Source organism: Schistocerca americana, chromosome 5, assembly GCF_021461395.2.
Source record: "Schistocerca americana isolate TAMUIC-IGC-003095 chromosome 5, iqSchAmer2.1, whole genome shotgun sequence".
In the NCBI taxonomy this organism is placed as follows: domain Eukaryota; kingdom Metazoa; phylum Arthropoda; class Insecta; order Orthoptera; family Acrididae; genus Schistocerca; species Schistocerca americana.
The window spans coordinates 159,187,451-159,202,707 of NC_060123.1; the positions used below are offsets into that span (position 1 = coordinate 159,187,451).

Here is a 15,257-nt window from a genome sequence, read left to right on the forward strand (position 1 = left end):
TGCAAATTCAGTATAGAATTTGACAGGGATTCCATCGGGCACCAGAGCTTTGTTCAATTTTAATGATTTCAGCTGTTTCTCATCACTACTGACACTAATTCTTATTTCACTCATCTTCTCAGTGGTACAAGGATTAAAGTGGGGCAATTCTCCTGGGTTTTCCTTCGTAAAGGAACATTTGAAAACTGAGTTAAGCATTTCAACTTTTACTTTGCTACCACCAATTTCAGTTCCTGTCTCATTCACTAGGGATTGGACACTAACAGCCTTTAAATTCAACCAGTGTTTCTTTGAGTTCTGTGAAAGATCACTTGACAATATTCTGCTATGGTACTCATTGAAGGCTTCACACACATTGCTTTGACAGCCAGACATTTCATTCAGCATCTCCCTATCTATGGCCCTACCCTTTGTTTTACACCTATTATACAGAACACTCTTTCTTTATAAGTTTTATTACAGCAACCATGGGGGTTCCCTCCAATTATAAACTTTTTTACTGGGTACATATCTATCCAGTGCATGGTCAACTATTCTTTTAAACTTCAGCCAGAGTTCCTCTACTTGCTCCTGCCCTGAGCTGAAAGTTTAATGTTTCTCATAAAGATACAACACTAATGATTTTTTGCCTAGTTTACTGAATGCAATGCCATTCATCAGCAGCCCATGCTTCCCTGTCACAGTACCACTCCAATGTAACCATTTGTGCTGTGGGGCTACAGGCAGCCAACACATGGAACAGTAAGGTTAGCTTATTTCATCAAAATATTAGAGGATTGAATATTAAGGTAGAAGAGTTTCTTGTCTGTTTGGAAAATTTAACAACCTCTGAAAAGATAGACATACTGTGCCTGCATGAACATCACATAATAACAGGGTTAGATAAGTTGTATATAGAAGATTAAATTATTGCAGCTTACTCATGCAGAAATGACATAGGAAAAGAAGGAGCTTTTAGATAAATTAAGACAGAACACAAGTTCAAAAACACTGAGACAAGTAGATTTTGTAGTTATCAGCACAAAGAAGCTTGTGTTTGTGAATTAATGCTGAAAACAGTTCACTTTTAACTGTAACTGTATATAGATCCCACTGGGAAATTTTGAACTATATGTGGGCAATCTGGATTCCTTACTGTACTATCTGTCAGTCAGCAACAAGTTTTTACTGGACTGTTTGCTTCAGGGAAAATTTTCTGAAGGTTTCTGATAAAAAAAATGATTTGGAAACCTTATTTGAATCCTACAATTTGGCCTCAGTAACTTTCCAACACAGGTGGATAAAGACAGTACAACCCTAATTGACAATATTTTCTTTCATGAAGCTCAAGATAAGAAATTAACTTTACCCAGTACCAAATGCTCTCTCTGATTATGATGCACAGTTTGTTAGCATAAGTAACATAGTGCCTTACAGTATAGATACTCCTTAGCGGAAATCACAATTATTAATCACTCCAGGACGTATATTTTTAAGAATAGTTCACAGGAGACAACATGGGGTGTTATTTATAATGAACCAAATTTTAACAAAATTTTATTTATTATATGGTAAATCCATATTATTTGAAAATAGCTTTCTGCACAAGCTAGTCAGAGAGGACACTAAACAGACAGGTGAAAAACCATGGATCACTAGAGGGATTAAAGTATCTTGTGAAAGGGAAATTTACGTTTTGGCAAGAACAAGTAGGGAGCCTGCAGTAGTTGCACACTACACGAAATACTCAAAATTACTAAGAAAGGTTACTAAAACATCAAAGATCATTCAGATAATGTCAGAATTCAGTACTTACAACAACAGATACATAATTAAGTGAAGTGAGACAGGACAACCAGCCACAAAACAAAACAACACAACAGTCCTACTGACCAGAATGGAAGGGCTATAAATTATGAGTTGAGGTAGCAAATGCATTTAATAATCATTTCTTAAATATAGTACAAAGCATAGGGATACACAGTTCAAGGGCAAAATCTCAGCAGTATGTTGAAAATTTAACTTTCATAAAATCCAATCATATGAATGTATCCCCAGCTTCGCCTCCTGAAAGCAAGAAAATTACACATTCCCTCATATATAACACTTCTTCTGGTTTTGATGATTTTTCCAATAGACTACTAAAAATTTGTTCCTATGTAATGAGCCCAGTTTTATCTGAAATGCGTAATGAATCACTATCTCATGGCATTTTTCCACAGAGACAAATACACCACTGTTAAACCACTCTCTTGGAAAGGTGGTAAGAGAAATAACTACCAACCTATTTCAATGCTGACATTCTCCAAAAATTTTTGAGAAGGTGATGTATTCTAGAAAAGTGTCTCACCTTAGCGACAACAGTATCCTTAGCATATCACAGTTTGGGTTTCAGAAGGGTTGCTTTATTGAGAATGCCATTTACATGTTCACTTGCCAGATTTTACAAGCATTAAATAATAAAACAGCACCAGCTGGTATTTTCCGCGACCGTCCAAAGGCATTTGACTATGAGAATCACAGTATTCTTGTACATAAAATCAACATTTTATGGGACTGATGGATAACCAACCAACGGATGTCATATCTAGCCAAATTAATGCAGAAAGTTGTACTTAGTAATTCAAGCAATATAGTCCAGGGACATAATTCTGTCTAGAGAGAAATCACATATGGGGTTCCCCAAGGTTCAATCATAGGTTCACTACTGTTCCTCATACATGTAAACTATCTTCTATCTAGTATACGACGAGATGAATTAGTTGTTTTTCCAGATGACACTAGTATTGTAATCAATCCAAGAATACATATAGAAACAGAAGAAATGCTAAACAAAGTTTTTAAAATCATCATTGAGTGGTTTTCTGTGAATGGTCTTGCCTTCAATTTTAAAAAGACACAGAATATTCAATTCTGTACATGCAGAGGTACTACACCAATGATATGTGCAACACATGGTGAGAAAATAATAAATAGGGTGGAAACTTTAAAATTCTTAAGGGTCCATATCAATGAGAATTTAAATTGGAAAAAACATATTTTGGAATTGGAAAAAACATTTTGGAATTCCTAAAACAACTTAGTTCAGCCACATTTGCACTTAGAATCATTGCAAATCTTGAGGAGATACAAATCAGTAACTTGACACATTTTGCATATTTTCATTCAATAATGTCATATGGAATAATGTTCTGGGGTAACTCTTCTTTAAGAAAACAAGTCTTCAATGTGCACTTATGTACTGTGAGAATAATATGTGGTGCTCACCTATGATAATGTTGTGCATATGTTTAAGGAGTTGCGCATTGTAACTACTGCTTCACAGTATATTTATTCCCTCATGAAGTTTGTTGTAAATAATCCACTACAGTTCGAGAGGCACAATGAGGTACATAATTAAAATACCAGGAGGGAAAATTACATTCATTACTGCACATTAAGGTTGTCTTTCGTACAAAAAAAGAGTGCACAATCCTACAACAAAACTTTTGATCACTTACCCAGTGTTATTAAATTCCTGACACATAGCATAGTAAAATTTGACAAACTGAGGAAGTTTCTCCTTGACAACTTCTCTTATTCAGTAGAAGAATTTTTATTCTTGTAATGTTCAGAAGGTGGTGGGCAGAAATTACTAACTCACATCTGTATATCTTTCTTTCTTTCTATTTGCAAAAAAAAGTTCAAAATGTAACCGTATGTACAAATCAATTTACAATATGAAAGTACAGTTACTCATTCCACATCATCATGACCTGTCGTGCAAAATGTCCCATGGAACATGTTGGTTGGTTGGTTTAAAGGCGGGAGAAGGGACCAAACTACGAGGTCATTGGTCCCTTGTTCCTAATAAAACAATGCCACAAGTGTGAGAATAAAATGGACGCAACATATAACACAAAATGGAAAGAAAGGAAAAGCCACAAGAACGAAGGGAAAGCAATGAACTGAACACTAAAAGGAACAAAAGAGGACAAGAAAACAACAGAGAGATGCCAGAAACAGAAGAGCGTAAAACATGAAATCAGATTACAGTGGTTGGCCAACCACAAGAATAAAAAGGAAAGGCCAGCCACTCTGCAACACACTAAACCCTCCACTCTAAAAGCACTAGGGTGGAGGACACGTAGGGACAAAGGACATGCGCTAAAACCTATGTAGATGTATAAAACCCACTCTCAAGGATAAAACAGAAAACTAAAGCTGCTGTGGAGGCATTGTCGCCCAACATTGAAGGCAGGGTGCTGGGAAAGTTAAAAGTCTGCTGCAGAGGGGCTAAAAGTGGGCAATCCAGCAAGACGTGGACAACTGTCATTTGTGAGCCACAGCAACAGTGAGGTGGGTCCTCGAGACGGAGTAGGTAACCATGCATTAGCCACGTATGGCCAATGCGGAGCCGGCAGAGGACAACTGTTTCGCTGCGAGGGGCCTGCATGTAAGACTTCCACATATTCATAGTCTCCTCAATGACACGCAGTTCGTTGTGCATGCTGTTATGCCATTCCGTCTCCCAAAGCTAGCATGGAACATGTTACCACCTAATTAATTCCCAATCTACCTGATGCTAGTCTGACGAATGGCGTAGGATGACACGGAATGTTGTAGGGAATCATTACTTTTGCTTGGATGGGAGATGCAGAAGTGAAAGGGTTATGATGTGCACAGTGCACAATATGGCAATCCTCTCAAAGTGGTCAGATTTGATTGACTGGAACTTTGATGACAAGTGTACCTGCCTTAATGTTCTCGGGCAGTGCAAGACTGGACCATTGTCACATCCAAACGTCTCACAAACCTGGATATTCCCCAATTCGAACCAACTGGTCAAATTGAGACCCACAACGATGCTCCCTTTCAAACTCTTGAGAGGTGCTGGTAGCACTTTCTCGCACTAGTACACAGCATCTCCAGGTCCTCTACGGTGTTGCTCAACAACCAACACCATTCATGCTCCTTACATACCCTACCAGGACCCATTAAACACTAAACATGAACAACACTAATGCACTCTGGTTGCTGTTTTTATCTTTCACTGAATTACAACTCTCATCACTTACATACACACTGATGGTATGTACGTGTACGATGTTACCCCGACATCCTATCATACCTTCTGGTGCTTCAGTGTTCCTCAAATCCCTTCCCATTGCATCAAGCATCACAGAAATGGAATGAACAGTTATTCATGCCCTTAAAACCTATTCTGACATTCAAACAGATAATAGAAATTGTGCACACAAATAGTACCTATGTGACTGGGATCTGCTAGCTTACCCACATAATTTAATACAAATTTTACTGTAATGATCCCATAGTAATAGGCCTTTCAGCAGCTCCTCAAAACATTACGTCCATGCCAAAGCCTGTCACCTGAATACACATCCCTCCTCACCCACACTACCCTCCCACTCCCATAGATACAAAGCTCCCCAATTTTTACAGACCTAACTTTACTGGTCTTCCTAATGGCCACCCCACAGTGGCTGATTAGAGCACTCGCACATCATATGTCTTTGTTGACCAACACCTCCACGATTCTCTAAGTCCCTTTTCCCCATCTGCAATACATTAATGACTTCTTCCACTGCTTCATCACAGTTCCTGTTTCGCAACCACCATACTTCTTGGTTGCCTGTATCCACCAGCACAACCTCCTCCTGACCCCTGGCCACCCACTCCCCCTATCTTCCCCATCATCTTCTTGACACACTGCCCACCAACTCTTGCCAATCACATCCTGAGCCATTAATTTTTTCTTTTGAAAGCAAAATCTACAGAAATTTATGTAACCACTGTTTGTACCCAAATGGCTTCATCTCATGCTACGCTGTTCATGGATTGTGTCAGCTAATAACTCCCATACACTTCACACCACAAGAAATTGTCTGGTTTAAATTTTCTGATGACATTTTCATGATCTGGACCTATGACACCTCCAGAACCACAAGATCTATTCCCAAATCCTACTCCCCTGGTGTTTTTCATGTCAATGACTTATGTTTCTAAATGTTTACTTGCACTAAAATACTCACCCACATCCTTCACCAGGATTTCTAATGCATCTTGTCACAAGGGATATTCTACTCTAAATCCTACCCTCTTAAACTAAAATGTATACCATATCTTAGTCCATTCCAAAGTCAATCCTATTACCAATCCCATATCACAGGATTCATTCTACCTTAGATGACCCAGACTCACGACCTATCTGACACAACCACTCACCAACACCTATTGCAGTCTAATTACAGGCATTAACTATATTACAGAAAGTAGGGTCTTTGGGAAAATCACTGTACAGCATTCTATGTGGGGATGACAACTAACCATCCCTCTGCCTACACGAATGTTCACCACGAAACATGGCTAACTATAAATTCCATCATCCATTTGCTGAAAATGCTCCACACCACACCAAAAATGACTCGCTAGTTGCTTCAGTATCTGATTGTATTTTCCCCTCCTCTAAACGATCAGTTCTCAAAAACCCCTTGCCTGAACTTCATCCAGTACCCTTGCGATTTCCTGTACTTTTCATTTTGTGTCTTTTCAGGGTGTATATGTGGACGAGGAAAAAAAATTCCCGGTTAAAAGTGCACTTCCTCCTGGATGAAAATACACTTTTTCCATGTTAACTGAGAGTATACTTTTCCTCAAAACTGTAAAAGTTATCAGTCTTTTGAATGGTTATGGTTTTATACACTGGTGTAAAATTTCCCAGCACTTCAGCAAAAGAGACTCAGGTAACAAAACACGTTTTGGGAAGATATCTCATGTGCAGCAACTTGTACACTGTATTTTCGTATTACGAAAGTATAAATTCAAATTCCACCAAACATCACATGTTACTTTCCGAAGCACTGAAATCGAGATTGTGATGCGCTTTTGTAAGCCAGTCATATCTCACGTCACGTGATCTCGCCAGCTGATAACAGCAGATATTCAGAACATAGGACACGTGATGTAGTCAGCCAATAGCAACATCACTGTTAAGTAACAGGAACACACAAATAGGAAATTGTTAAAATTAATATAAGTAGTGGTGATGGGGGGGGGGGGGGAAGCTTTCACATATAATGTTGCACCTTTTTGCACATGTTACACTTTAAGATACATCACACAAATATGTCAGTAAAATTTTAAGAATAACATAAATGTCAGATCTTCTGGGCTCAAAATTAATCTAAATCATTATACTCAAAGAGATGATTTCTGAACGAGAGTCAAACGCTCTGTTATTTAAGAAATTCATCGTACATTCTCACACATAGTTCATCTTGCGTAAAAGGAAATTTACTTTGAAAGCAACGGTTTACAAACCACCATTCACAATATTTTCCCGTTACCCTTTAGAAACAGGTTCGTTTCAGCAGTTGCCAGAGAGCACCAGATAACAAGCAACAATGCGTTTGTGCAGCTACGCAGGAAGCCTGTATGTTTGACAATGTTGACTGGAATACTCTCTTTCAAATTCTGAAGGTGGCAGGGGTAAAATACAGGGAGCGAAAGGCTATTTACAATTTGTACAGAAACCAGATGGCAGTTATAAGAGTCGAGGGGCATGAAAGGGAAGCAGTGGTTGGGAAGGGAGTAAGACAGGGTTGTAGCCTCTCCCCGATGTTGTTCAATCTGTATATTGAGCAAGCAGCAAAGGAAACAAAAGAAAAGTTCGGAGTAGGTATTAAAATCCATGGAGAAGAAATAAAAGCTTTGAGGTTCGCCGACAACATTGTAATTCTGTCAGAGACAGCAAAGGACCTGGAAGAGCAGTTGAACGGAATGGACAGTGTCTTGAAAGGAGGATATAAGATGAACATCAACAAAAGCAAAACGAGGATAATGGAATGTAGTTGAATTAAATTGGTTGACGCTGCCGGAATTAGATTAGGAAATGAGACACTTAAAGTAATAAAGGAGTTTTGCTATTTGGGGAGCAAAATAACTGATAACGGTCAAAGTAGAGGGGATATAAAATGTAGACTGGCAATGGCAAGGAAAGCATTTCTGAAGAAGAGAAATTTGTTAACATAAAGTATAGATTTAAGTGTCAGGAAGTCGTTTCTGAAAGTATTTGTATGGAGTGTAGCCATGTATGGAAGTGAAACGTGGACGATAAATAGTTTAGACAGGACGAGAATAGAAGCTTTCAAAATGTGGTGCTACAGAAGAATGCTGAAGATTAGATGGGTGAATCACATAACTAATGAGGAGGTATTGAATAGAATTGGGGAGAAGAGGAGTTTGTGGCACAACTTGACAAGAAGAAGGGACTGGTAGGTAGGACATGTTCTGAGGCATCAAGGGATCACCAATTTAGTACTGGAGGGCATCGTGGAGGGTAAAAATCGTAGAGGGAGACCAAGAGATGAATACACTAAGCAGATTCAGAAGGATGTAGGTTGCAGTAAGTACTGGCAGATGAAGCTTCCACAGGATAGAGTAGCATGGAGAGCTGCATCAAACTAGTCTCAGGACTGAAGACGACAACAACACCAACACATGTGTGTCTCATTAAAGTTCTTTCATCTACAGGATTGAGGTGCGATTTATTTATTTACTAAATAATTTGTCCATTAAGTTTATGAGTTAACAGTCATTTAACATCATATTTCTGAGAATAGTTGCGCTATCTGTCAGATAGGGGAAAAGCAAATTATTATTTGTGGGGACTTCAATGTTGATTCACTGAAAGTGTGTAATAGGAAGAATGACATGGAAGTCTTGCTCGGTTCTTTCAATTCGACATCCATCATTAACTTTCCCACTCTGGTAGTAAAGGACAGCAGCACATTGATAGATAACACTTTTATAGACCAAGATAAGTTTAAAAACAAATTCTTGTCCTGTTGAGAATGGCCTTTCTGATAATGGTGCTCAGCTAGTTACAGTATATGACATAGCTCCATTCAGTAATTCGAAACTACCCTCCAATGTTGTGCGTTCAATTAATCACTCAACAATTAGAAATTTCAGGAAAAATCTTCAGCAACTATACTGGGATGAGGTGTACAAGGAACCTGATGCTAATCTAAAATATAACTTATTTCATGATAGACTTTTAAGAGAATTTGAAAACTTTTTCCCAAAGAAAGTAGTTAAATCTAATAATAAGAAACCATGAAAAAACCTTGGCTTACTAAAGGAATAAAAATATCTTGTAACCACAAAAGGGAACTGTATCTAACAACTAGAAAGAGTAATGACCCAGAAACAGCCAAATATTATAAAAACTACTGTGCTACATTAAGAAAGGTTATTAAAAAGTCCAGAAGCATGTGCATCATGTCTGAGATTAATACCACTGATAACAAAATCAAAACAATTTGGAATATTATTACAAGGGAGACAGGGCAACCAAGAGTACAGGATGACGGCATTACCATCAAAGCGAATGGAACCTTGACAAACAATAAGCCGGAAGTCGAAAACAGTTTGAATAATTATTTTTTAAATGTTGTAGAGAACATAGGATCTAAAGGTTCACTAGAAGAAGCAAGGCAGTTAATGATACAACCTCTCCTCCTGAAATTAGGTAGATGATAAACTCTCTCAAGAATAAAAGCTCACATGGAATTAATGGCATTTCCAGCAGGATAATAAAAGCTTGTTCCAAGAGATAAGTGGGATTCTTAGCCACATATGTAATAGCTCTCTGAAGCAGGGTATTTTCCCAGATAGACTGAAGTATCCATTGTTGAACCACTGCATAAAAAAGGGGATACGTCTGATGTCAACAACTACTCCCCAATCTCTCTTCTGACTGCCTCATCCAGAATTCTTGAAAAAGATGTATTGTACAGTAGCTTCACACCTTTGTAAAAATAAAGTTTTAACAAAATGTCAGTTTGGTTTCCAGAAAGGTTTTTCACAATGGAAAATGCTATATGTAAATTCATTAATGAAATATTAAATGCTCTGAGTAACCGGAAGTTACCCATTGGGATTTTTTGTGATCTCTCAAAGGCTTTTGATCGTGTAAATCATGGAATACTTCTAGATAAGCTCAAGTACTGTGGTATGAATGGGACAGCACTCAAATGCTTTAAATCATACCTAACTGGAAGAGTGCAGAAAGTTGAAATAATACGCAAAAAACTGGTGATTTCTCAAACCGGGGAACAATCAAGAATGGGGTGCCGCAAGGTTTGGTCTTGGGTCCTCTGTTGTTCTTAAAATATATTAATGACTTGGCATTCTATATTCACGAAGATGCAAAGCTGATACTTTTTGCTGATGATACTAGTATAGCTATCACACCCAACTGACAAGAATTAACTGATGAAACTGTGAACGATGTTTTTCAGAAAATCATTAAGTGGTTCTCTGCAAATGGGCTCTCATTAAACTTTGACAAAACACAGTATATACAGTTCAACACAGTAAATGGAATGACACCATTAATAAATATAGACTTCGATCAGAAATCGGTAGCTAAGGTAGAATATTTAAAATTTCTAGGTGTATGCATTGATGAGGGGTTGAACTGGAAAAAACACACAGAAGATCTGCTGAAACGTTTGAGTTCAGCTACTTATGCTATTAGGCTCATTGCAAATTTTGGCGATCTACATCTCAGTAAATTAGCTTACAACAACTATTTTCAGTCTCTGCTTTCGTATAGCGTCATATTCTGGGGTAACTCATCATTGAGTAAAAAGAGTGTTCATTACACAAAGGCGTGTAATCAGAATAATTGCTGGAGCTCATCCAAGATCATCCTGCAGATACTTATTTAAAGAGCTACGGATCTTCACTGTAGCCTCACAATATATATATTTACTTTTGAAATTTGTTACTAACAATCTGAACGAATTCAAAAGTAATAGCAGTGTACATGGCTACAACACTAGGAGAAAGGATGATCTCCACTACTCAAGGTTAAATCTAACTTTGGCTCAGAAGAGGGTAAATTATGCTGCCAGAAAAGTCTTTGGTCATTTACCTAATAGCATCAAATGTCTGACAGATAGCCATATAGCATTTAAAAGGAAATTAAAAGAATTTCTGAATGGCAACTCCTCCTACTCATCAGATGAATTTTTGGATATAGTAAGTGGGTAATTTCCTAGACAACTTTTCATCAGTTCTATGACAAAGCTTTATAGAACTGTGGAACGCATATACTCATTAATAAGTATGACTGTAATGCAAACACCAGTGATGAATGATAACTGAATATACATAAGAACAAAGACCCACATGACTTTGTTAATGAATTTCTATAAAATAATTATGATCTACATGTGCATACATTCTATAAATTAAGTTGTACTCCTTCTTGTATATCTTGAGATAGGACTTGTTCTTATGTTAAAGTCTTAAGTGATACTGATGCATCCAATGTATAATGCTTTTGTTTTATATACCTGACAATGGCCCAAGGCCAAAATTGCAGAATTATACATTAAGTAATGAAAATTTCAGCTGAAGCCATCATAAAATCTTTAAAAAATTCACTGTAGCTGCAGACCCTGTCGCAAGCAGATAATGTTATCAAATGTGTCTCCTGGCTGTGTATTTTGAGTACACTTCTATTAAAAGGCCTGTTACACAAATGACATTACATATCCTCTCCAGCAAATATAAAAATTATTCTTTACCTTGACAGATCACGTTGGAGTTCCTGCATAATATGATGGCATTGGTCATAGTATCTGACTTGTGCCTCAACAAATTCGTGCAAGCAGCGTAAGTGGCTAGCGTGGGAGCTGCTAATGCCTTCCAGTAGCAACTTCGTTATCTCCGCCTGCCGATCAAATTCTGACTGAGCTACTCTTAAATCTTTCTCTGCCTAAAAAGAAGGAAAATAAACTTTAAGAAAATATTTAGTGGAGCATCAAAGCCACAAATAATTTCTGTACATTATGTTATTAACAATAGTTACAAATAATAAACACTGGAATATACCTTCTTTATGGGACTTAATCAGCATAAATTAAATCAGGATGTGTTATACACACAAAAAATACTACGAGAAAGTGGAGAAATATGTTGCAACGGAAGTAATCATAAGTGTTTAAAGTACAAGAAATTCACAATTATTGAATGCTGGTGCAAGAGCATCCATAAAGGTACAACAGTGTTCAAGTCCTTGTGTTTATACCAAGCAATGTCCACATTAAAATTTCTCAGATTACTCCATAAATAACTTAGGTCAGCTATGCAAGGACTTTGAGAAGGAAGATCAGGTAATTATAGTTGGGGGAGCAGGAAACAGCCTGGCTATGGGGGTTGGGTTATTTTAGGGAAGGAGACCAGACAGCGAGGTCATCGATCTAATCAGATTTGGGAAGGATGGAGAAGGAAGTCTGCCACGCTCTTTCAAAGGAACCATCCCAGCATTTGCCTCAAGCGATTTAGGGAAATCACAGAAAACCTAAATCAGGATGGCCGGGCCTGGCTATGAATCCAAGATATAGTATTAGGAGTGACCTGGGTAAAATAGAAGCAGAAACTGGGCACACAAACGTGGGGTTTGTGGAGGTCTTTCAGCGCCATGATCAGCCCTGGGTAAAAACTGCTGTAAGGCGTATTAACACTGAGCTGAACGGGATGCTCCAGACACTGGCAAAGTCTCGAGTGAGTGTCGTTCCAGCTGATGCTATTGGTAGGTGGGGTTACACTACACATGGCCTGCACCTTAATAGGTAGGGGAAAGATAAGTTAGCTTCTCTATTAGCAGATACTGTAAGGGGGACCACAGTCACACAAGGGGTGATCCCTGTGGTTATTGGGACCAGGCAGACAGGTTTTTTAGGTTAAATCCAAATTCCAGACAGACAACAACCAACGAAAATAGAAGAAAAGAAACTTCATGCACAACAAATAGAGATAAAGCTATGGGTGATATCAACTTACTTCACCAGAATATCAGGGGAATAAAAATAAAGTAGATGAGCTGATAATGTGTTTATATGATCTCAAAAATAAGAATGAGATTGACATACTTTGTCTGAGCACCATGTAACTGTGGGGATGGAAAATGTCAGTATAAATGGGTATGATTTAGCATCTTACACTTTTAGAGTAGGCAAATTTTGTGATGATCAGCACTTTGAGGTTTGTGCATGTGAACTTCAGCTAGATAATGTTGTGCTGATATTAGCAACAGTGTACAGGTCTCCACTAGGAGATTGGGAGCTATTCATAAAAAAGTTTGACTCCCTATTATGCTGTCTGTCAGACAAAAAGAAGAAGTTATTAATCTGTGGTGATTTCAGTGTTGACTTTCTAAGCAATTCTGTTAGGAAACGTGAACTAGAAGTGTTGTTAACAACATAACTTAGAATCAGTGATCAATTTCCCTACACGTATAGCTCAGTACAGTAGTACTCTAATAGATAATGTATTTGTACAGCAAGAGGATGTAGAACTAACACATGCTTTCACTGTGGTAAATGGATTATCTGACCATGATGCACAACTGATTAACTAACCTAACAGGGCATACACTTCAGAAACCATTAAGTAAAAGTGTGAGGGTGCTCAACCCGGTATCTACAGATCACTTCAGAGAAAGTTTAGAAAATGTAAACTGGGAAGATTTATATAATGAGCCAAATGCTACTGATAAATACAGCATATTTCTTGATAAATTTACATCATTTTTGAAAATTTGTTTTCCAAAGAAAATTACTAAATCTAACACCACAAACTTTTCAAAGAAACCTTGTATTATTACAGGTATTAAAGTGTCTTCAGAAAGAAAAAGAAAACTGTATGAGACAGCAAGAACTAGTGAAGATCCAGAAGTAGTTTTGCACTATAAAAATTATTGTAACATACTGAGAAAAGTTGTAAGGAAATCAAGAAATATGTATGTTAGAGAAGAAATTAACAACTCCAGCAATAAAATCAAATCAATATGGAATGTTGTTAGAAGGGAGACAGGAAAAGTAACCACTGGAGTAGGTAGTATTACTGATAAAGAGAATGAGACCATTTTAACCAACAGTACACAGGTAGCCAATGTATTTAACAATCACTTCTTAAGTGCAGGAGAAAAAATTGGTGAGAACAGTTCAAAATAAAAAGCCAGGCAGTACATGGAAAAGTCAGTTTTTAAAAATTTTAGTCAGTTAAGTTTCATCTAACAACCTCTAGTGAAATAAGGAAAATTATTAAATCTTTGAAAAACAAATGTTCTGTTGGAGTAGATGACATGTCTAACAAGTTATTAAAACAATGTGGAGCAATTACAGCTAATGTTTTGAGTCACATATGTAATGTATCACTGACTCAGGGTATTTTTCCAGACAGGTTAAAATATGCCATTTTCAGGCCCCTCTACAAAAAGGGGGAAACACAGATGTCAATTACCGGCCAGTATCCTTGCTTACAGCATTTTCAAAAATTTTCGAGAAAGTAATGTATTCAAGGGTGGTTAGCCATCTCAACAGTAATGGGATACTTAGTAAATCACAGTTCAGATTTCAAAAATGCTGTCCCACTGAAACAGCAATATACAATTTCACTGTCCACATAATAGAGTCTTTAAATAGTAAAATGTCACTAGTAGGAATATTCTGTGACTTATCCAAAGCATTTGGTTGTGTGAACCATGACATTATGTTACAGAAATTACAATTCTATGGTATAAATGGAACAGCATATGAGTGGTTTAAGTCATATCTACAGAACAGAAAGCAAAAAGTCTCTTTATATGCTTCAGGTGATTCAAAGGAGTTTGCTACTTTGTTTAACTGGGGTGCAATTACATTAGGTGTTCCACAAGGTTCGATCATGGGTCCCCCCCTGTTCTTGATAAGTGAATGACCTCCCTTCTTATGTGAAACAAGATGCTGAACTGACACTGTTTGCTGATGATACAAGCATAATTATTAATCCAGTAAAAGAAAGTCCAATAGAAAATGATACAAATAAGGTCTTTGGGAAAGTCATTAATTGGTTTTCTGTGAATGGGCTTGCTCTGAACTTTGAAAAGACACAGTACATCCAATTTTCTGCTGCAAAAAGTATAATTCCTTCAATAAACATAACACATGAAAAGAAGTCAGTAGCCAGAGCATATATGAGAATCTTAATTGGAAAAGTCATATTTTTGGATCTCCTAAAGCGACTAGGTTCAGCAACTTTTCCGATCAGAATAATTGCCAATTTTGAGAATGTAGAAATTAGTAAGCTAACATACTTTGCATACTTCCACACTCTGATGCCATACAGAATAATATTCTGGGGCAACTCAACACTTAGGCAAAAGGTATTCATTGCTCAAAAGAAAGTAGACCTAGTTAGAATAATGTGTGGGGTTCATAGTC

At 37.4% G+C, this 15,257-nt stretch overlaps 1 protein-coding gene across 3 annotated transcripts in view; it reads right to left on the minus strand.

Annotated features, from left to right (window-relative positions):
* LOC124615602 (endophilin-B1) overlaps positions 1-15,257 on the minus strand; it is a 226,219-nt gene that overhangs the window by 92,222 nt on the left and 118,740 nt on the right. For all 3 annotated transcript variants that reach the window (XM_047143594.1, XM_047143593.1, XM_047143595.1), the window contains one exon: positions 11,580-11,770. In XM_047143594.1, the coding sequence (XP_046999550.1) occupies positions 11,580-11,770 (191 nt within the window). The remainder of the gene's footprint in view (positions 1-11,579; positions 11,771-15,257) is intronic.